The sequence below is a fragment of the Cynara cardunculus genome, assembly GCF_001531365.2.
Source record: "Cynara cardunculus var. scolymus isolate 2C chromosome LG 2, CcrdV1, whole genome shotgun sequence".
Classification (NCBI taxonomy): Eukaryota; Viridiplantae; Streptophyta; class Magnoliopsida; order Asterales; family Asteraceae; genus Cynara; species Cynara cardunculus.
Genome location: NC_037529.1, coordinates 41,316,019 through 41,339,531, shown reverse-complemented (window position 1 = coordinate 41,339,531; position 23,513 = coordinate 41,316,019). Strand labels below are relative to the sequence as shown.

At 36.1% G+C, this 23,513-nt stretch overlaps 2 protein-coding genes across 6 annotated transcripts; one reads left to right on the top strand and one right to left on the bottom strand.

Moving 5' to 3' along the window:
* The first annotated feature begins 5,351 nt into the window (after positions 1 to 5,351).
* On the top strand, positions 5,352 to 20,505 carry LOC112505367 (E3 ubiquitin-protein ligase listerin). 5 transcript variants are annotated; one of them, XM_025109294.1, is made up of 18 exons: positions 5,352 to 5,663; positions 5,766 to 5,883; positions 6,604 to 6,666; positions 6,834 to 6,911; positions 8,306 to 8,397; positions 9,212 to 9,314; positions 9,845 to 9,997; positions 10,219 to 10,674; positions 10,825 to 10,868; positions 11,308 to 11,800; positions 12,880 to 13,376; positions 13,852 to 14,584; positions 17,005 to 17,722; positions 17,813 to 18,816; positions 18,936 to 19,391; positions 19,486 to 19,716; positions 19,828 to 20,075; positions 20,298 to 20,505. In XM_025109294.1, the coding sequence occupies exons 1-17, from the start codon at positions 5,608 to 5,610 to the stop codon at positions 20,053 to 20,055; spliced, it is 5,523 nt and encodes a 1,840-aa protein (XP_024965062.1). In that variant the 5' UTR covers positions 5,352 to 5,607; the 3' UTR covers positions 20,056 to 20,075; positions 20,298 to 20,505. The 5 variants fall into 5 exon arrangements, with proteins under 5 accessions (XP_024965062.1, XP_024965072.1, XP_024965057.1 ...); XM_025109298.1 differs by having other exon boundaries at positions 5,353 to 5,663; positions 10,219 to 10,868; positions 17,813 to 18,157; positions 18,647 to 18,816; XM_025109304.1 differs by lacking the exon at positions 10,219 to 10,674.
* A 252-nt stretch (positions 20,506 to 20,757) lies between these two features.
* On the bottom strand, positions 20,758 to 22,102 carry LOC112507101 (protein LURP-one-related 7). Its single transcript, XM_025111530.1, has 3 exons — positions 21,740 to 22,102; positions 21,169 to 21,366; positions 20,758 to 21,088 (listed from the first exon to the last, which is right to left on the bottom strand). Exons 1-3 carry the CDS (start codon positions 21,992 to 21,994, stop codon positions 20,936 to 20,938), a joined length of 606 nt encoding a protein of 201 aa, XP_024967298.1. The 5' UTR covers positions 21,995 to 22,102; the 3' UTR covers positions 20,758 to 20,935.
* Between the last annotated feature and the right edge of the window lie 1,411 nt (positions 22,103 to 23,513).

Sequence of the window (23,513 nt, the reverse complement as noted above, 5' to 3'; positions counted from 1 at the left end):
GATACATTTGAAGATTTCGTGAGGTATTGCCATAATTAACAACCGTTTGCATTTGCTGCTCAAATCAACCAGTATTTTGTCTTCATCACTCCAGTTAGCAACAAGTCTTGGCTTGTAATGTTCAACAATTTCAGGGGTTGTGCCAGTAGCAGGAACTCTTGGAATTAAGTTCATTGGCACATAAGGAGGATTGTAAAGAAATTCACATATCCTTGGGTGAATTCCTTCCAAAAAAATTATCATTCGCACCTTCCATTGCGGATACTCCTCACGAATAARYGTGGGAGGTTTTGATTGAGAACCAGTGCTCATGAATGAAGTATTGGCCAGATTCACCATTGATAATAGAAGGAGAAAAACAAGAATAAGATGAAACTGATTTAATCGAGTGAAACAGGGTAAAAAGAAGAAGACTAGTGTTCTATAGAATGCAGATTAATACCAAAAACAGAATTAATCGAATGAGAATTCGATTCCTGCTCTGATACCAATTGTTAGGACCTATAAATTCAGATTTGGTATTTGATCCCTTACTCTTGATGATCTTTAGAACGATTATAGTGCAGCGGAAACAATGATAAGAATACAACAGAGTAATTAATCAAGAACACACAGATTGATATGAAGAAGATGAACGCAATAGAATAGCTTCAAAGGTTTTTCAATTGATTGAAAATAAGACGATTACAATACGGAAGCACTCTTAATTACAAAGGCGTAAGTTGCTATTTATACTAGTTCCTAACGACCTTTCTGACATGACCTAGATGTGTGAAATCATCCAACCCGTCCAAATAAAGTCGATTAAAGACCTAGACACGTGAGAAACACGTGCAGCTAACAACCTTTGAAAAACAGCAGAACAGGATCTTCACAGAAGACGAATCCGCAGACCCTCTGTGAGCCACCTCAGAGACTCTGCTGTAGAAGACTTGTAGGTTCTTATTGCCAGAGGACCATTTTCCAGAACCTTTGTGAAAGACAACAGAGGTTCTGTCAATCTTGACTTGTATGATCAAACAGCTTCTGTTGCTGGTCCTCTGTTGTCTTCTGTGGAAGAACCCCTTCTGTCAACACTTGCAGAAATCTTTTTCATACTTTTACATTAAGTAAAAACTGGAGCTAACAGTAACTAACTGCAGATAAACATAATCAAAAATAGAATAAACATTCATTTTAAATATATAAAATCTAAAATATAATTAAGATAATTATTGAGTTCTAAGATAATGTTTAATTATTTAAAATAAATATATTATTAAACCAAAAATAAATTACTTTGCTATTAAATCTAAATTAAATTATAATAAAAAATTGAATTAAAGAAGTTATACCAAAACAACTAAAACTATTAAAGAGTTAATTTGATACTAATATCGATTTTTTTTTCAAATTTATATTTTATTAAAAAATAAAAAAATTACCGCTTTCTCAAAACCACATAAAATTATATTATATCGATAAAGACAAATAATAAAAACTAAACATTAAAATGAAATTTTATCTCACTGCATTACACAGTACCCTTCCCGTTACTATCTATACTACATATATAAGCATTTAAGTCATTATCTTAAATACAAGTTATTAAGCATAAGTTACAACCATTTTATGCAACAAATTCAAAAAACTCTTAATTACAATCCATAAAGCATGATGTACAAGTGTTTGATACATTGACATCTCCAATGGTCATACTCTCTTTCTTTCTCTTCGTGTTCCTTTTCCAGCTTTTCCCTTCCTTCAAAACCTGTTTGGACTTTTCCAGCTTTTCCTTTCCTTTAAAACCTGTTTGGGTAAGGTCAGACTTGCTTTCTTCTCTTCTTCTCTTCTTTTTCCTTTTCCAGCAAAACCTATTTGGGAAGGTCAGACCTCACTTTCTTCCATTCCTGCTGCCTTTGCACAAAAGGGGCTCCCAAGACGACTCATTTATGCATTGTGCATTGTGCATATAACCAGCAATTAGAAGTTTAGATTTATCCATCAGCCACAGCTCTAACTTCGGCTGCTTTCATCGTCGGCACCGCTCCAACTTCGGTCGTCTCTATCTCGGTAGACCCAACCATCTTGCTCGATCTGTTGCTCCATCTACTTCTCCTTGAAATCGAAYTGTCCAAACCACATATCTGGAGGTTCTTCTCCTCGATCTGTTTCTCCTTGGAAAGAAAAGCCACAATTCTGTCCGATCCCAACCACGGTTATGTTCTTCTCTTCGATTTGTTTGAATGGAACCTGAGTTAGTGAGTTGTATGGCTTTCTCCAGGTAAGAGTTTGACCTATTTTTTCTCAAGTTAGCTCTTTCAACTAATTTTCCTTCCATTGTTTATGGCTTGAAGGTGAAATATCTGTTGAAATTCTTCTTCTTATGGTCATGTAACCTAAAATTGGTGGATATGATGTTATGGATAAGGTATGCAACTTTTCGAACATTCCTATTTCATTTCATTTTTTTACCTCTAATTAGTTGTTTCTACTATGTTCTTTGATTTCTAGATTGTTGATTAGTAATGGAAGTTGGTAAGATGGATTTTACATTTTCATTATTAGTCTTTTTTTAATCTGGGGTTTTTGCTCCTCCTTTTGCTTCCAGGCTTGGGTTTTCTTATTCAAGGCATATTAAGTTGTCAATACATTGATCGTATTTTGTAAGTGGCAGTTTGGTTTTTTCAGATTGTGACAATATGTTGATGAGTTGCAACTAGAATATAATACATTGCTATGCTTATGTTGTGATTCTTGTCTTTGTTTGTGCTTCTTGACCTTTCACTATTTTATCATTGTTTTTGAAGGCATCTTCCATCTTGACAAGTAAGGTTTATGGTTTTTGTTTCCTTTTTTTTTATGCATTTTGCTTCTTTGCTAACAATTAAGGTTTTATGTGTCTTTTGATATTTGTCCCTATTCTACCAATTGAGACATTTATAAGGCTTCCTTATTTTTTTTGATTCATTAATTAGATATATAAGAAAAATAAACACTAAAACTCAAGTCTTATCTTCATAAATTGGTTTGTTCCCATAAACTAATATTGTTTTATATTATATTCACGTGTTTATTTAATCTCTATCCATCATCCTTTTGACATACTAAATTTGTTTTTTCTACAAGATATAATTGAATATGCGTCTAAAGAAATCCTTCGGTGGGTACACCGAATAAGTTAATTGTTCATGTTTTCTTGAATCACTTTGCTGCAAACATTGTTATCCAATTTGAGACCCCTGGCATACCCTTTTCACATCCCCTTTATGTTTATGCTTAGTTTGTTACTATTAGGTTTTGTATAATAATTGCTCTAATTGCAAGGACACATTCCATTGGTTTCTTGATGAGGAATTTCTTAGACAAATGATTGTTGCTCTCAATCCAATTAGCATAAGTTTGATACTCCTAAGCATTTTGTACACCAGGTAGTACTTTCAATAATGTTGAATATATGTTAATGTGCCATAAGCACTTAATGTCAATCTATTAAGTGAAAGGTAATTGGTTATGTTTGTCCTCCAATGTGAGTGTGTCATATAAGAATGGTTATGTATGTCAAAAGTGGGTTGGGGAGGTATTGATCCCTATTTTTTGATGTCTTCTTTATTTCTGTCATCAAGAAAGTGAACATCAATGAGAAATAAAATATAAACGTCCCCCCTCTGTCTTTATTGCCACTTAGGGGCTGTTTACCAAACAATTACCCGGTAAGAGCTTACTGGTAAAATTTAACACTATCATTTACTTATCGGCTAAAATTAGTCCATCAAAACGGTATCGTAAGCAATAATTTACCCGGTAAGCGCTTACTATGGTAAGAGTCGTCGTCCTCACTTACTGGGTGAGACTCTTGGTCTTTTTTTTCGCTCTTACCGAGCAAGAATTTTTGGTGCTTACCATATTCATCCGATAAAGGTTATATGACTTGGTGTTCACTTACTTAAGTAAGCGTTTAGTAAACGGTCCCTTTAGTTAACTTTGGGTGATTACAAGGTATTTATTTTTTCAGGGATGTGTTCTACAGGAAGTTTCAAATTATATGTTTCAAATTATCGTTATTAAGAAAGGGTATAGGAAACTAGCGAAGTTCGTTTCCTGCATCATTTGTGCATTCTCCTAATTACATACTTTTGAACAACTTAAATTTTATGTAGAGTTTTATTAAAAGATGTTGTTTTTCCTCTTTTTTGGAGTACACTACATTACATGCTTGAAAAGGTTGTCAAAGTTGACGATCGAACTTCTGAAGATCTCTGTATTGATGTTGACAAGATTGTCCGTGATATTTTGGTCTATCAAGTTTATGTTAACAAAGATCAGATACACCATGTACATATATCATTTATGTCAAGTATCATTCGAGTCACCGGCAACAGTGCTTCTTCCTTGCTAGAAGTTTAGTTGTAAGTTGCTTCAAATCATCTTGTTATTTCATTACTTATTACTTGTCACTATGCTTTTGAAACATTAGATCACATTGCAGATACAAATTTTGTTCTTGATATTTTCTCTTTACCTACCACAAAATGAAAGTACACATTTTTTCCCCAAACACTCAATTTGTGAATACATTTTGAACGGATCATTGACAAGGTAGTTTCTCACTTTATGGGATGATAACTCGTGGGATGTATTTATATGGTGCCTCCAATTATCTATGCTCATTTAGCAGTTATTCAGATGTCTCAATTCCTCAAGTATGAGAATCCCAAAAACTGAGATAACTGGAAGACTGACTATTCTAGAACATCGATTTTGCAGATTTCAATGGTTGAAAAACAATGAGAATATTTATACATGTAATTTTAGCTTGAAATCATAACAAAAAAGTTAAAATTGAAATTCCTTTAGAAATCTAAAAATGAAGATGATTACAGTCAATTTTGGGGACCAATCTTAATGATAGGAAATTGTAACACGTCAAATCACAAATTGGTACAAAAACATATATTCGTGCAAATTCTTAACTGTGCTCATAGATGTTTTGGCTTGTGAGTGGTTTATTTTTTTAATTTGGTGCAAAAACATACATTTAGTCAAGAATTTCAAGTTTTGTAATGAGTTCTGAGTATATGGGTTTAGAAATCCAATACGTGTGCAATTATTTTTCCATTCGATCTTGCTAATACACCATATCAACTTTCAACTTTATATATTAGTTGACTTGTAAAATAATCAAACAAACTCATGATTCAAGGCAAAAATTAATGTTTCAGAATTGTAATTCACATGCGCTGCATCGTACAGTTACAACACTAGTGTATATATATATATACACACCACACACAACCCATTAGATCCACAGCACAATTTCAATTTCATAACCTTTAAAAATCTTTTAATCCCAACCCATACGATTTTGTTTTCCAAAACTTAAATATTGAGTTGGATAGGTCGATTGACACGTCCCGAGTGCTCCGCTTCTGGCCCAGCCCTAGTTTCATATCTGGGGTTCCTGCTCCTCTGCAAAGGAAACAAAGTTGCTTCATCGCTTCCATCGCCTCTGCTCCAATTCATCACTCTATCTAATCCAATCTCGTCGTTTTGGCGACTGATATTCCGCCATTACTACATAAATTCCTACACACAAAAGAACCCGCAGGTTTTGTTCCTCGTACAAGGATGGGCAGACAGAAGGGAGAAGCAGCTAGAAGCAAAGCTCGTCCTTCTAGCAGCAGGCAATTGAAAACTTGATTCTCTTGCCGTTTTTACATATCTACCCACACATGGGTTGTTTAATATGATTTAAATTAACGATTTTTGAAATTGATTGATTGCAGTTTAGCTGCTTCGCTGCTACCCTCGGGTGCTACTGCGGTTGGATTTGGCGGTTATGTCGGCACTTCACGTCTTGATACTTCTGTACCAACAACCCAAGACGCTGCTTCTCCTTTCTGGGTATTCTAAGTTCCGTTTTTCTATTCTTTTTGTGTTCATCCTCATTATGGCAAGTTTCAACGCTTCAAAATTTTAGATACAAGTGAACATGAAGCCAATGGCAGTTCTGAGATAATGAATTCAGTCACATGGTTTACTCCAGAAGTAATCTACACATTAACTGTGGCTGTCAATTGGAATCACTTTTCTGACTTCAAGATTGATAGGGTTGTTTAACTTTCCCGGAGTGTTTTTTGAACCACATCACTCACTAATAACAATTATAGTTGGGAAGAACATCTATATAATTTTTTCTTACGTGAGTCACAAATTACTTAAGGGAAAACTTAGCAACAAATGGAAATTTTTTCTTGGTCACAAATCCTTTGATCAATGATCTGTGTAATCGCAATAAAGTGTAAGCCAATGTTTTCAACGTTGGTAAATTTGCCCATCCTCAATGGTGGTTAATACTTATCAAAGAAATCATTTTTTTGCCAAAAACAATCATTCTCGATTCTTTCTTTGGAAGGTAGGATTATTGAATCCAGTGTGGCTAGTTTGCAATTGGCAGCGCCCAGTTTGTTTTTGCAATGTCTTTGGAAGCCAAATGTGTTGCATAGCAAACTGGATTTTAATCAGCATTTGTTTTGTGGAAGCACTGAGGTTCTGTGTGATAGTGTTGATACTATGTCTGATGAAATATACATAATGATTTGGGAGCTGTTAACTGTAATGTAGGACATTGATGGTGAATTGGCACAACATTTGAAGAGGCTTTCCAGAAAAGATCCAACCACAAAGGTAAGAGTATGAAGGCTGTGTTCACTATTTGAAGAGGCTACACTGGTTTCTTGTGTAATTCATATCTAGTTTTTGAAACTCAATGAATGCTGTGTTCACTATTTCATTCTGTTACTTGCTGCACTTATTGACTTTCTGTTCTGCTATAATATTTTATGGCTCTGCAGCTGAAGGCTTTGACGATTTTGTCAACACTGCTTAAGCAAAAATCTGCAAAGGAGGTGTCACCAATTATTCCACAATGGGTATGTTTATTTGTTTTTATAGTTTCTAAAATCTGGTCATCAGCATCATGTTTCTTTTTGTTGCCATGGTAGTTACTTAGCTGACTGGTCCCATGTATAATCATTTGAGGCTTGGCATATTGTTTTCTCTATAGTCGTGTTGCCAAATAGTGTTGACCCGTTGAAGTCAATATGAGGCATGGACCAATGGACCTGGGTTGATGGCATTGTTTGACGAGTCAATAATTCTGCTTATAATTTACAATACTAATTTGTACTGCTATAGTATAACAAATAGCTTATTGGGACTAGCTTCTAGCACTATGAAAAACTAATATAAAATGTGGGAAAGATACATGCTAAGCTATTTAAATTAGCTTCTACCAATTTTGATTGGCCTTGTAAAATCTTAGAGATCATGTCAATAAGGAAGTCGTCATTGTGGAACTCAATGTGAGCTTCCTATGTAGTGGGAAGTATGCTTCCTTCATGTATAGTGCCAACATATACTTTCATGCAATATTGATCATTATTCATATTGATTAGATGTTGGTAAGATTGTGAATGCTGCAAAATTTAATACACTAGAAGGAAATGATGCTGATACATTTTGTGGAGCAATGTGTTTCTAGGGTTAAGGGTAATATATTCAATTTTCTTTTTCTTTTTCATTTGGGGTTACTCTATATATGCCTTGATTTTTAGGTTTTTTTTACCTATTATCGTTGCTGAACTACATAGGGCCTTCCAATGATTGTATGATTCTTCACCTTTATTTGTCTAAAAGGCCCAAGTTTGCATCTACTTAGTGTTGAAGGGAAGCTATCAGAAGTAACCTTGGGAAATTACAGTTTTTATGTTCAATCGTTCTGTAACTGCTATGAGTTGTGACCACTTTTATGTACATAAGAAGTTAAGAACTTACACAGTTGTAAAAGACTCATACTGATCCAACTTCTGGTAATCGTAGCTTGGTTGTACATTTGAACATATGGTTCATATACAAGTTTCCTTACCATACAAATCTGTGCCCTTCCAGAACATTCAGGCTTGGCAGTGAATCAGCTGTTAGAAAGCACTTGATATTTATACTCTGCTCTTTCAACTGTTACTTATGTCCTCAATATGTTACTAGGAAACTATTAATGGTTCCTAGAATGTTAGGGGTCTATCTAGATGGGGGCATGTATCTTGGTCGCGTCATCCTTCTTTAAAGGTTATTTGTTTTAATGCCACCCCCTCTCTCACCCTAACACCCTAGAAAATCAAAGCCATAAAGAGATTAAAGAAGGAAAAGTCTATTCCCTTTCTGCAGTATTTATGTAGCTGATGACGTTTTATCCCATTTTACCAAGTCTTCTTTGGCTCATGATTACTGATTTCTGACTTGTGACTACATTTGTTTTGTGGCTTAGGCATTTGAATACAAGAAGCTGTTGCTGGACTACAACAGAGAGGTTCGCCGAGCTTCTCATGATACCATGGCTAATCTCGTCAGCGCTGTTGGGTTTGAGCTTACCTTATGTTCATAGGGATAATACATATGTAGACATGAACATGCTTTAGTGTTATGTAACTTAAATATAAATTTTAGAAATTTTCCTGTAAAGTTGATACATGAGAGTTAAGACTGACATACTCCCTTGCAAATCAATTATTTGTTCATAGAAGGAAGCCTAATCAATAATAGTTATATATTTCACATGCTTCTATATCTTTGAAGGTTTTCTGAACTTGGTACTGAATATTTTCTGTAATTTATCATGCAAGATTCTCTCTCTTTAAAAACAATTTCATTAGATGTATGTTTTTTCTTACCCATGCTGATAAGATTTGAAAACTGCATAATTTCAAGCACCAAACTGATACAGATTTGAGTTTTCTTGCAGTTGATTCAGCTTCTTAAGTTTCTTTTCATTTCTCATTGTTTTACTATTCTTAAGATGCATATAAGTTATGTTTTAACCAATTAGAAAGGATGGGATTCCTTCAAATTGAAAAAGTTGGCTTGATCCAGGAGGGCTCCTTTTCCCAGTTGTCATCAATCTCCAACATCATCATATTATTTGTTCATAACTAATTTCTTGGGTGAACTGTCTCAATTCTCGGGCAATCGCACCAAAAGTGCGACTTGTCAGATATATTGGGCCATATGGGATTTCCCCCTTTTTTTAGGGAGAGGGGTTATGATTTAGTTGCATGTTGCCTTCTACTTCAACTGAACTCGTTTTCAGATCTCTTGAGCGTCATATGTAGCATTTCTGTTTGCTGTCTACTGACTTCTTATTGGTTGCTTTCTCTGTTCGTTCTATGAATTTCAGGAGAGATTTGGCTCCACATTTGAAGTCTTTGATGGGGCCTTGGTGGTTTTCTCAGTTTGACGCAGTTAATGAAGTTTCCCAAGCTGCAAAAAGATCATTTCAGGTTTTATATTGCTTGTAATGCACATTCGAGTAGAATCATATTGTTAGTTTGTTACTACTTAATCTGCGTACTTGTTTACTGATCTTGGAATGGAAAGTAATAGATGTTTCTGCCAAAATGGCTCAGTGAATTTCATTGTTTCATATAACGAGAGATGCTTGAGTGGCTTTTTTCAGGATCTATATATGTTATCTTGGGAGTATTGATGTTGTTGAGGGTTTTTGGAGATGCCATGAGTTTTGTGTGAAGATGCCATATAAGTTTTTATGTATCAGGTTGAAGAACTTTTAGCATTTATATGTTGAAATCTTTAAAAAGAACTTAAAGGCATTACTGCATAGTTCTTCTGTTTTTTTCCTTCTCTCAGATATTGAGAAAAAGGAATAAAGGAAAGATTCTTTGTGGAAAGGTAGATGCTAAAAGTTCTTCAACCTTATCCATGAACATGTAGTAGTTGGCATGTTTCATATGATTTACTTATCTGTTAAGTTGAGAAAGACTTTGTAATCTTACTTTTTACTCTGAAACAGGCTGCTTTTCCTGCACAAGATAAAAGATTGGATGCTCTAATGTTATGTACAGATGAGGTGTTTATGTATTTAGAAGAGAACTTAAAACTCACTCCACAAAGTTTGTCTGATAAGGCAGTTGCTTTGGATGAACTACAAGAGATGCATCAGCAGGTATGCACCATAACCAACATCGACATATTTATATTCTATGTTGTAGTTATTTTAAGGTTAAGAATTGTGTGTTTATGATTATGGGTTGGCTATATTATCTGTTGCCATAGACTTATCCTTCAATTAGGGGACTCGGACAGGATATATAAGATTATTATGTTGATTCTTCATGATTACATCTTACCCTTAGACTTTCCTGGATGGTGGCTCTGTGGCTGCAGGTTATTTCATCATCCTTGCTAGCATTGGCTACACTACTTGATGTCCTGACAAGCGAAAAGCATGGTCCGAAGAACTCAAGTTCTGAACTAAAACATGCTCTTAAAGCACGATCCACTGCTATATCTCATGCAGAGAAGTTGCTTTCAGTTCATAAATGTTTTCTGGATTTTCTTAAATCTCAAAGTTCTGTTACCCGATCTGCTGCATATTCACTTGTTACAAGTTGTGTAAAAAACATTCCTCATGCTCTGAATGAAGCGAACATCAAAACTCTTACACCTGCAATACTTGGTGCATTTCAAGAAACGGATCCCACTTGCCATTCTTCTATGTGGGAAGCAATATTATTGTTTTCAAGGAGATTTCCAGAGAGTTGGACTACTTTGAATGTTCACAAAACCTTGTTTAATCGGTTTTGGAACTTCTTAAGGAACGGGTGCTTCGGATCTCAACAAGTATCTTACCCAGCTTTGGTTTTGTTCTTAGACTGTGTGCCTCCCAAAGCGATAACAATGGATAAATTCTTCCTGGAATTTTTCCAGAATCTTTGGGCTGGAAAAGTTCATTCCCAGTCCTCAAATGCTGATCAATTAGTTTTTTTCCAGTCATACCGAGAATGTTTTCTCTGGGCATTACAAAATGCTAAAAGGTGTGTTTCATTTGGCGCTATCCTCTTTGTTTCTTAAGTTTGACATTTTCTTGTAGCATACATTGCACTTTACGTTGCTTTTTCACATGATGACACCTTTCATGTCGTAACATATGTATGGCATTCCTTTCACTTATATCTACGTATTTTGTTGAATTTGCTCAATTTTATGAGTGTCAAACACTACCTTAGAGCATATGTTTCTATTTTAGTTTACAGTTTCACCTTCAAATACTGTGTCCTTCACAAAATGCCATAACCAAAGAAACTGTTCTGTCCAAAAAACTAGCACAAATGAAGGAAAATAGTTGCTTTGTTAGAGTAGAAAATGTGGACCTAAAATCAGGAATATCCTGCAAGTAAAATCTGGAAACTCAAAATGGTAAGGGAGGGAGCATTTCTTTCTCTTTGAACTCACTCTCTGTTACTTTGATATCAGATATTGTGATGGAGTAGAATCTATTAACCATTTCCGGCGTACTATTGTTGATGAGGTGTTACTGAAATTATTGTGGCATGACTACCTCATGGTTCCAAGCTTTGTGAGCAATGACCGAACAGTTACTGGGCAGTTGAAGAGTATATCAGCGTCAGAAGTGAGCATTCAACCTTCTGAGGAGAACATGAAAAAGCTTGACAGCAAGTACCCAATTGGCCATGTGCGAGAGTTTGGAAAATGCATTACTGAGATCCTTTCGGGCATATTTTCCCTGGAACCTAACTTGTTATCAGCTTTTTGCTTAACATTCGTAGAGAATTGCCTAGATGCCTTTCAGCAAACTGACAATGTTGAAAGCTGCGAGAATATAGAGAAAATCATCGGATTTTTGTTGTTAGTGGACCTGCATGCTGTGCGGAAAGGTGACTCGTGGCCTCTATCTTATTTGGTGGGTCCAATGTTGTCGAAGTCTTTCCAGCTAATACAAACTATAGTAAGTTTCCGTCAGTTCATTAACTATTTTTAACTCTTCATCTCTGTATATGGGGAATTTGTCAGATATTTCAATGAATTATCAAATATTGACATCCTAGGCCAACAACAGGATGATTAGTTTAGTATATTATTTATTTTTTAAGGGGCACTTGGTTTGTTTCAAGGGAATGGGAATGGGAATGGGAATGGATATGATAAGGAATGATAATGTCGGGGAATGAAAGGTCATTCCTCTCAATTTACTAAGGTATGGATGATTACCCACTTATAAGTAATCAGTCATTGTATTATATTTAACCAAACATCATTATTCATCCCCATCCCCATCCCCATCCCCATCCCCATCCCCATCCCCATCCCCATTCCTCACACCCTAATACATGCATGCTAGGTGCATGAAAACATGGGAGGGTTATGTTTTTTATCTCAGTTTATCGTGGATAGGTGAAATTAGATTGACATTGAAACGACCCTATGAAACTACTGGATATAATCAACTCTAAAACACTTCTTTTGAAATTAAAAACTTGAAATTGCAACTGGAATTGAAACCGAAATGCCTTATCCTTGATCCGGATTCAACATCTGGAAGCTTAAATACAGCCAAAAAAATAAGATTCATTTGCACTTGACATTTGAGTTTGATGCCTCAAATTGGACTTGTTGAATCGAACAGGCTGCATAAAACAAACCAAAATTTGAAATCATGACTACCTGATTGTGTGGACCACCAAGAAGCTTCCATCACTACCAACTGAATGCTTATCATTGAGGAATTAGCAAAACACCAAAAGGGGGATGGATTTTTCTAGCTAGTACAATAGTTCTAATGCTTTTCTACTTTCTTCAATCCAGAATTTTGTACTTTCTTCAACCCAGAATTTTTACTTTCCAAAGGACCATTGTTTAGACGAGTTAGACTTGGCATTTGGAAAGGGATCAACAAATATGTTGCAATGGCGAATTGCATTGGCTAGTTGTACTTTGATCTTAAAATTAGTCAATAGACTTTCAATAAGAGTAGAATATTATGATATCAATTTGCATTAGTATTGATGTTCTTGGTAATGATTTTAGGACTCATCAAATGCTGTGAAATTTATGGTGGTTGTGGTCTTTACATTTGGACCACGCAAGGTCGTTCAAGAAATTGTGCGGGAACAAAATGAGCCAATCTGTCAATCAGAAGAAAAGAACACAGATCTGAGTTTGAAGCATTTTTTGCAATATTTTAAGGAGATCATTGTTCCTTGGTGCTTGCAAATAGGTAGCTGCTCCACCTTGGCCCGATTGGATCTTTTGCTTGCATTACTAGATGACGAGTGCTTTTCTGAGCAATGGGATAGCGTTATCTTACATGCAACTGTTACCTACGATTCCAATAATGCTCTCATATTGGCACGTCTCATGGAGAAAACAAGAGAGGAAATTATAAAGAGGACAGTGGCTGGAAATTTAAACCACGTACAGGGTGCAATCCCCAAACACTGGCATCATGAGCTTCTAGATTCTACGGCTCTTTTGATTGCTCGCTCTCTTCCTCCCTTCGGATCTTCCAATGCCCAGTTTATCTGGTAGGGTAAAACAAATGCTTACTATATGCAACTATGGCACTATTTGTTGCTTTACATATGTGCAGTGATATTATATTTACACAAGGATGCAAATACTATTCTCTGCATTCCATCCCTTTTTACCCATGTTCTCTTATATTATGAAATCATCAGATTGAAACAGTTGCTTTATAGCTGTTTGGCAGACGAATTGAATTATACAGTTTTTTAACTTAACAAAACAAAACCATCAGATTAACCATCAAACCGGATAACTTTAAGATTGGCTCATTCGAGTTCCATTTGTTGATGAATCTTCCCCAAACTTCTAATCCAACATTATCATGAATATAAAAGTGATATGCATATAGATTGCTAAAGATTTGTGAATCCTTGTTAATTTTGAACATTCTTCTTTCTTATATTCTATTTTTACAAGTTTTACTCTTTCTAGTTGCTTAACTCTTTTACTTTTTCCCATATTTGAATATCTTAGTGCTGCTCTTGGAGGTATAATGGAAGAAGATAAAATTTGCTTGGTGAGCGAGGAAACATCCATCTTGATTTTTGAGGAGATCTTCCAAAAGTTACAAGCTTTCATGGGGAATTCGAACTTTATTTGGGTCAGGGATGCTAATGCGTTGTTAAATGCTGAGGAACATGTAGCCGTCCAGGGATGTGGATCTTCGACGAGTGTGCTTGAAATGGCTACTTTTGCCTTGGAAGTGCTTAATGGTAGCCTCTTTAGATTAAAGACTCTTACTAAGAGCTCTGGCTTGCTTCCAGGTGTGTTGGCTGCACTATTCGTGATTGACTGGGAACATAGAACGTCAGCGGTTTTCTATGACGGACTTGATAATGAGGCATACGCAAAAGTCATGGATCGGTTCAGTTTTTGTAAATATGTGCATGCTTTTCGCTGCAAGATGGATGATAATTTTTTTAGAACTCTCAGTCTAGATTGTCGAAGAACATTGGGCAGTACTCTGGTTCAAGCTGTTCGGTGTGCTCTATTCAACGAAGATAAGTTAGACGTTGATCAAGTCACGTCTCTGGGCTGCTTTTATGTCCTGGATGTTCTGGATAGTCTTTGTCAAGGTGAAGTTGAGGAACAAACATTATTAGACGAGCTTCTAAAGAACGGTGATTCATGGCCTTTATGGATAATGCCTGATATCAATGGTGGACAAACATCAGTTACTTTGGAGATTGAGATAACTTCTTCCAAGGTGAGTTATCTTGTTTTCAAGCTTATTTTGGGAGCATATGTGTTGGGGTCCCACATCGACTTGACTTGGCCCATTTCCCCTTTATATACGTTGGAACCTCCCTTCTCTCCTCAAGGGCTCTTTTGGAGAGTGATATGGGGGTTCCACATATTCTCACAATATGTAGCATCTATGCTGTTATATCGGTCAAAATACGAAATATCAGTCAGGACCGATATTCGATATATCGGTTATATCGGTGATATATCGGAAATAGCGGTTAACATAATATTTCTTATATACATAATCGGGCTTCAACATCGCATCAAGAGGCCCGCGAACATCACTAGCGGGCTTTCTTTTTAAACCACGAGGCTGTGTTGAAGTTTGTGCTCGTGCTCTTCCTCCTTCAATAATCTCTATTCCATCTACGTCTTGCTCATCCTCATTAATATCATCAATATCATCAACTTCAACCGAATATTGTCGAAGGATTTCTACATTTCTATTTCGTTCTTTCTTTTTCTTATTCTTTTCACTAATGGATGCTAGAACTCTTTTTTTGATGTCATTACTCACATTAGGACAACCAATGACGTTACCTCCGGTGTGAGTAAGGTGTTCTTTCAACCTAGTGATCTCCCCACTCAGTTTTTTATCACATAAGGTACACCATACATAATTTTTTTTGGTTGGATCTTTCCATAACCCCCATTCCCAAGCCATATCTCCATTGACGCATTTTGTACCCGCGTCTGATGAAGWAGTAGTAGTAATCGGGGTCACAGATGCCCTTGAAGATTGACCCCCTTCTCTACTTTCCTTTGTTTTTTTAGTAATTAAGTTCTTAGTTCTAAGTTCTAACTTCTAACTAAGATAAATAAGAATAATCAAGTGAGTGGGTGGGTGATAGTAAGACCTGGAGGCTGGATTACAGTTGTTGTCGCTGTCAAAAGAGTCGATTACAGTTGCTGGCTTGCTGCAACCTGGTAAGCAGAGGAGATCGAGAAGAGAGACCGAGAAGTTGAAGTTGAAGTCGAAGTCTAAAGTTGAAGTCGAAGTATGAAGAAGAAGTCGAGACTGAAGACTGAAGAAGTCGAGACTGAAGTGTGAAGAAGAAGTCGAGATTTGAAGTCGAAGTCGAAGTTTGAAGACTGAAGTTGAAGTCGAAGTGTGATTTGTGAAGAAAAAGTTGAGACTGAAGTTGAACGTGAAGAAGTCGAGACTGAAGTTGAACGTGAAGAAGTCGAGACTGAAGTTGAACGTGAAGAAGAAGAAGACGTTGTGGAAAGATTCAGACCTAATTTAAGTTATCAGCCCAAAAAATTAGGCCCATGGAATAAGAAATTTAAGTTATCAGCCCAAAAAATTAGGCCCATGAAATAACAAAATAAGTTATCAGCCCAAATTTTTAAACCTTATAAAATCGGTATATCGGCCCGATTTTTACCTCAAAATATCGCTAAAAATCGCTAAATATCGGAAAATATTGCTGATAATATCGTTCCCGATATTTTGACCGATATTTGAGTTCCGATTTTTTTTTTGGAGCGATATCCGATATATCGACGATATATCGCGATTTTAACAGCATAGTGTAGCATTCTTATCCCAGTTTGCCAAAAACCCATTTTTCATCAACCTTTCATAGTTAGAAGTCAAAATTATAATTTTTGGAAGCTTCAAGAGTTAATGAGAATATGCATTCTATGATTGACTCAATACAACTATATATAGATAAAATTACATTCGGCTGCAATTTCTAGTGACCTTCAAAGTTGCCATGGCTACACACAATTCACATAGAACAAGATTAAACCATGCATCAGAAGCTCAATATTACAGCTCCCTCTCTGTTTCATTATGGGCTACGTGACCTCCAACTGATTTTGAAATGCATGCTTTACTTTGGTAAGCTCGGATTGGTGAGTCCATATCTTTTGCATATACATAAACAAAGCTTTCTTTTTGGCGCAAATAATTAAATCTTGGAACCCCTCGAAAGCATATCTACTGAAATTTTCATTTCTGTACTTTTTCTCCCAAATCTTCACCTGATCCTTTTATTTGGTCTTGAGATGGAGTAATCCTGCAGTTCTTGAGAGGAAAGAAGAGCTAAAGGAAATCTCTAGAACTATGGTTTTGTATTGTGCCACTTGTTTTACCCTTGTGGCTCTATGTCATATGCTGCTTTATTGTTCAACCGTTTAATTTTAAGAACAAAGTTAACTAGGAATTCTTGAGGAGTTCATATGGATTCTAAATCTGTGAGACTTTCACCAGCATTTCTTTTGAGGAGAATAGAAGTTATAATGGCTTGAATATGGAGGATGAGACATACATTATAGATCACAACTGTTGCTTACTTTTTATTTTGTGTTTCAGTTTGTTCAGTTTTGTCAGTATTCTATTAAAGGATAAGTAACTTACGAAATGTGTACTTCTATCTGCAGGCATCTGTGAGTCACCGAATGGCTGCTTTTGTTGACAAGCTTATATCCAAACTTGGTATTGCTAGGATTATTGCAGGTTCTGTATTGTGCAAGCCATCTTCCACTGAGGAGCCAGCGGAAGAAGTGATGACATCTGATTCTCATTATTCTCGTGCTTGGCTTGCGGCAGAGATGTTATGCACATGGAAGTGGCAAGGTGGGAGTGCCTTAAGCTCATTTTTACCTTCATTGATTCAATACACAAGGAATCAAGATTCTTTTCCTAGTGACAACTTGTTAGATTCAGTTGTCGAAATCCTGCTTGATGGTGCTCTTGTCCAAGGAGCAAGTAGTCAAATGAGTTTATCTATTATATATCCTCCCCCATATGATGAATTGGAGAATGTTGAACAAGTGTTTGTGAGAGCTCTTGTGTTGGTACTTGATACCCTTTTCAAGGATAGTATTTGGGGAAGAGACAAAGCTTTGGGGCTTTTTAATCTTCTTGTAGATAGGCTTTTTGTAGGTGAAACCATAAACTCAAATTGTTTGAAGATACTTCCCTTGGTTATGAGTGTTCTTATTGGACCACTGAGTTCTCAAGCAGGTGAATTAGCAAATGCGAAACCTGAGTCCTCGGAGGGAAATCAAATACATGATATCATCGAGGGTTGGCTCCAGAGGACTCTGTCTTTTCCACCATTGAACACTTGGTATTCCGGAGAAGGTAAAATTTGCATATTTTCCTGTTGCTACTTATGCCATTTCTAGATTCCATTTTTTTGGTTGCTACAAAAGAATTTACTATTTCTTGCAGATATGGAAGATTGGTTTCAGCTTGTGTTGTCATGCTATCCCCTAAGAGCAACAAAAGAAATGCAACAGTTTAGACCACAGAGATGCATCAGCCATGTGGAACAAGGTCTCCTGCTTGAGTTACTTCGGAAGCAGCGGCTTGGTTCTGCTACTTCCACCACAGTTAATAAGCTACCGCTTGTGCAGATGTTGTTATCAAAGTTAGCTGTTGTTGTAGTTGGATACTGTTGGATTGAGTTTAGCCAAGAGGATTGGGAATTTATCTTGTATAAATCAAGATGGTATATTGAATCTGTGGTTGTATTGATGGAGGAGGTAGCAGAGTCTGTGAATGGTTCCACTTCAGGTATAGTGGAGAATCTCCAGCATACAGTCTCGGCTTTAGATTCCTCTTGTTTAAAACTTGCAAGAAACGCTCTTATTGCCTTTTCTATGTTCTGCGGGTTCATTGGACAACAAATCGTCGAAAAGGAAAACGATCTAAATCCCTTAAGACCCGACAAGTGGGACCTTATTAAAGATAGGATTCTGGAAGGTATTCTTCGCTTGTTCTTTTCAACTGGTGCAGCTGAAGCCATTGCTGGTTCATATTCTTCCATGGCTTCCTCAGTTATAGCATCAAGCCGGTTTGATGACTGTTACTTCTGGGAGTTAGTTGCTTTAAGTGTTATTGAATCATCTTCTCATGCTAGGGAACGGGCTATAAAATCTTTCGAAATTTGGGGGCTAAGCAAAGATGCTGTTAGCTCCTTATATGCTATTCTATTTTCTTCGAAGCCAGTTCCATATCTGCAGTATGCTGCTTATGTGATTCTTTCAAGTGAACCTGTTGCAGACTCGGCTTTTTTTACTGAAGATACATCCTCTTCCCTGGACGAAGATGATAAAGATCCTCTTGATTTGTCTTTAGGAGCTAATAAGACTCAGCTGAGGGAGGAGATTTCCATCTTTCTTGAAAAATCACCATTTGAGATTCTTGAATTGGATTTAGTATCCCCAGAGAGAGTAAGTCCAAACCTTTGTTTTTTCTCATCCATTCCTTATGCAAACTAATCATGTATATATATATATATATGTATATATCGTTAAACTAATATAGATATGTATATTGCTAAACTTGACAGGTGCATGTGTTTCTTGCTTGGTCGTTGTTGATATCACGTGTACTCTCATCGCCATCATCATCTCCCACTCGGGAAAAGTTGATTCAACTCGTTCAACACACCTCCAGTTCATCCATATTGGATTGCATATTCCAACATGTACCACTGGAATTATGCTCTACAAGCGTAAAGAAGAAAGGTTGTGAACTTCCTGCTGGTATGTTGGAGGTTGCAGCAGCAGCTACTCGTGCCATCACAGACAATTCGGTGGTGTATGCTGTAGAATCACTTTGGCCTCTTGGACCAGATTCGGTGGCATGTTTTGCGGGTGCAATATATGGATTAATGCTACGAACTCTTCCTGCTTATGTTAGGGGCTGGTTTAATGATATACGTGATCGTGCTACATCTTCTGCGATAGAGTCCTTCACTAGAACATGGTGCAGCCCTCCTCTAATTACAAATGAACTGTCTCAGGTGTGTGTTTTTTCAGTGCTAACTTGAACTTAACTATATGATCTATTACCATTAGGGGGCAATCTGGTCATTTTAACATTTTCTGTTATTGCAGATAAAAAAAGCCAATCTTTCTGATGAGAATTTTTCAGTTAGTGTGAGTAAGTCTGCGAATGAGGTTGTTGCAACGTATACAAAAGATGAAACAGGAATGGACTTGGTAATTCGTCTCCCTGCATCTTATTCATTGCGACCGGTGGATGTGGATTGTACAAGGAGCCTTGGCATTAGTGAAGTTAAGCAAAGGAAATGGTTACTTTCTATGATGTCATTTGTTCGAGATCAAGTAAGCTTTTTATTATTATAATATATATATATTATTTAATTATCAATTCAAGTTGGTTTTTGTCGAGTTAAAGGAAGATGCATGTATGTATGTATGTATGTATGTACTCAGAATGGAGCATTAGCAGAAGCAATTCGAATATGGAAAAGCAATTTTGACAAGGAATTTGATGGAGTTGAAGAATGCCCAATTTGTTACAGTGTAATTCACACTGCAAACCATAGTCTCCCACGGCTTGCTTGTAGGACCTGCAAACACAAGTTTCATTCTGCATGCTTGTATAAGTGGTTCTCAACTTCTCACAAATCTAACTGCCCATTATGCCAGTCTCCCTTCTGATCATTTTATATGCATCCAAGGTATCATGTCTTTTCTTCATTCTCCATCTACCCCAAAACACACACACAAAACACCTTTTTCGTTCGTTAACCAAATGACAGATGGATAGTATGAGAATTTTTGTTTTAAATATTTAAGAATTTACTTCATCAACACTTGTTTTGAGACAGATGGATAATATGAGAATTTTTGTTTTGAGACAAACTGAAATTTGTTTTCGTTCTACTTATGTTTGATGGCTGGTTAGCAGCAGAATCTCCAGATATACTTGTTAACAAAATAGGAAGTGATGTAATTATTAAGTTGTGTTATTGAGAAGTCATGAATTTTGAAAGCAGCTTTTATAGATTTTTTGTATATGTATGTAGTCAGTCTCAGTGAAACTGACCTTCATACCGTATATTTATGCTCTTTTGTTTGTGAGTAAATTAATGCTTTTGATATTCTTTCAGTTTTGTTTTGTGAGAGAATCATATTTTATTTTAGCAGATTATTATCTAAAACAAAGAAAATGAGATAGAATTCTTTTTAGCTAATTAGATTATTAATCGTACAAAATATTTTAATAAATATAATTTTAGAACCGGAAAGATCATGTACATATTGTGTGTTTTTTTATTTATAAAACTTGTGTATTAACAAATTTATATTGAAATGAAAGATTTATATAAATATAATAGATAGGTCCTAAAATTAGACATTGGTACAATGCTTTTGAATTTTTATTAATAAATCAACAGAAATAACACTTGCAAAAGAACAAAATGGTCCATGATCATTTGGTGAATAAGACAAAACTGGTCCAGATTCAAAAAACATAATAGGTGTAATGTAAGAATGTTAAGAGTAAATGAGTTTTAAGTTTCAATGGACAAATAGTTTAAATCCACAACTTCCGACCATGGAAAAATATGGCCGTCAAAGCAACAATGAGGGCACGATGAGCGTATCCGTCGGGGAAGATGGTTAGTCGAAACCTATTCCTTGGTACAAGCAGCTTCTTCTGCAGCCCAAGCTTGTACATAAGACTAGTCTGCAGTGCACAATCAATCCTTATTTATTTAACACCCAATTATTATAAGCAAGCAACAAACACCAAATGAAAACAAGTACCTGCGCTAGTACTGAGTCACCGTTATAAATAGTGCAGGATCTATAGAAGGGGGAACCTCTCATCTTGAGATCAGACTTGTTGTTAGGAAGGAACACTTGAAACTCTAATCTAGTAAGTGTCTTTATCGTCCTCTCTACTCTGAATATAACATCCTTCTCTTCACTACTGTCCTCCCTAAAACCCTGCCACATTGCTTTCTGCACACAACCCTTATGATGCTATAAATCACCAATATTTCTATAAGCTATTTCTTAGCATCTTTTTACTGGTTTCTTGTTTATTTCCGGATGGAAACAAAAACACCCAACCCTTTATTTCAAATATAAAATGTTGTCCAGGTCAAAACCAGAAATTTTGGGAAATTTCTTTATAATATTCTTGTGAGATTAATGGCGGTTGTAGAAATGAAATTTTCAAAGTTAAAAACTTAACACGAAGCTTCTTTGAACTATAGAGAATCAATCAAAGGGGTTTTATCCAATTTCGCTTAATCGAAGCTAGCACAATTATTCCGCAATCAACAAAAGAACACATAAACTTGTCTAAAATTACAAGTATCAAGCAATTGACCTGTTTATGAGCAATGGAAATGAGGAGATTCCCAGAAGCATCGGTAAGTAGACGCTTAATAAACGTAGGAGGAGCTGGTGATCCACGAATAGAAGGAGGGTCAACAGAGAAAACTAAATTAGCAGAAGAATCGGTGAATCTGAGACTGAAACCACTGGAGGTGATGATTCTGTGTCGTGGGTTCTTCTTGGACACGAATAGATCTATTGGGATGCCATCGGAGTCGGGTTGATAGCATCCTTCACAAGAAGCCATCTATCACACAGAGTCTGATCTGCTCAAGAGAGAGGCTGGATTGGATTTCCATTTTTTGGTTAATGTTACACCGCAAATATGAATCTCACTTTCTTTTTATTTTACTAGTATTATTTTTTTATAGATTAAATTACATTATCTATTAGCATCGGTTCTGGTGAGAAACGGAATTAAGGTAAGAAACGATCTCCAACCTGGGATGCACAATAAGATGTATCAGATCAATTCTCGTATCGAACGCCATTCATAGGTGAGTTTGAGATTAAATGTGATCAAATGTCTAGATCTTTTTCACCTCAACTTTCATTCTCACACGATACTTCGCTTATCATTTAGTCTTTCAAACAAAATAATTATGGTAACTGTTATCTATGGTTCATTTGGGTTATACATCATGTTCTTTTCAGTTGGGCCTCTTTTGAATCTAATGCTTACATTTTTGTCTTTTTTTGAGCTTTTATTTTGATTTGGGCCCTTATGTTATTTTAATCCATTAACAATCAAAGAATATCAACCAGTAGGCACGAGAATAGGGCGGGGATGGGTGGGGACCTCAATCCCCATCCTCGTCGGGGAATATGATCACATCGCCATCCCTATCTCCAACAGGTAACGAGGATCTCCAAGGGGGAAACAAGGTTTTTCTCCGTTTATGTAAGCTATTTTAAATCAAATATGTGAGAGATCACATATTTTTAAATCTTATATGTTCCAATAAACCAAAAATCAAAAGAAATTTAATTTAACACAAAAATACAATATCATGTAAAAATTAATAACCTAAAACCTAATGAAGTTCAATTTAATCCAAAAAAACTTAAAGTCACACGTACCAAAACATATCTAGTAATATAAAACCACATGAGAATTTATTACTTAAATGAACTTTATTCTCGGTAGATGTCTGCTAATCAAGATTCTAGTAACACAAACAACTCAAACATCACTCAGTTCACTCTACGCTCGATCTTAGATAAAGAAAAACGGAACCGACAAAATTTCTTGGAATGGTCCTACATTCTGAGAATCGTTCTCAGGCATGAGGAAATGTTCAACGTTCTTGAGAACTCGCCTCAAAATGCTCTAGCTAGAAACACTTTTGAAAGTGTTCAGGATGCTTATGATAAGTATGTCCGATACTCTCTAAGCGTTTCATGTTTGATGTTAGCCTCTATGACTCCTGAACTTTTGAGGGATTATGAGGAAATGTCAGCATGGGATATGATTACCTCATTGAAGACCATGTTTGATCAACAGGCAATCATGAGAGATTTTATTGCATGCATGCATCAACAGACAAGGCATGAGAGATTTGACACTTTAAGGAAGCTTGAGCCTAAATTTGAAAAGTGCCTCTTTGTAGGATATCCCAAGGAAACTAGTGGGTATTATTACAATCCCAACAAGAACAAGGTGTTTGTTGCTCAAAAGACTGAGTTCAAAATGATTTTCTAACTAAGCCTAAGGTAGGGGATAGAGTGGAACTTGAAGAAATTCAAGAGACACCTAATGATGCACA

Coding starts and splice junctions, on each gene's coding strand:
- LOC112507101 (XM_025111530.1), bottom strand. CDS start 21,994: ATGGCTTCTTGTGAAGGATGCTATCAACCCGACTCCGATGGCATCCCA. Junction 21,367..21,739: donor TTTCCATTGCTCATAAACAG/GTCAATTGCTTG, acceptor GGTTGTGTGCAG/AAAGCAATGTGGCAGGGTTT. Junction 21,089..21,168: donor GTGACTCAGTACTAGCGCAG/GTACTTGTTTTC, acceptor TGTGCACTGCAG/ACTAGTCTTATGTACAAGCT.
- LOC112505367 (XM_025109285.1), top strand. CDS start 5,608: ATGGGCAGACAGAAGGGAGAAGCAGCTAGAAGCAAAGCTCGTCCTTCT. Junction 8,398..9,211: donor AATCTCGTCAGCGCTGTTGG/GTTTGAGCTTAC, acceptor TATGAATTTCAG/GAGAGATTTGGCTCCACATT. Junction 17,723..17,812: donor CACTTGGTATTCCGGAGAAG/GTAAAATTTGCA, acceptor TATTTCTTGCAG/ATATGGAAGATTGGTTTCAG.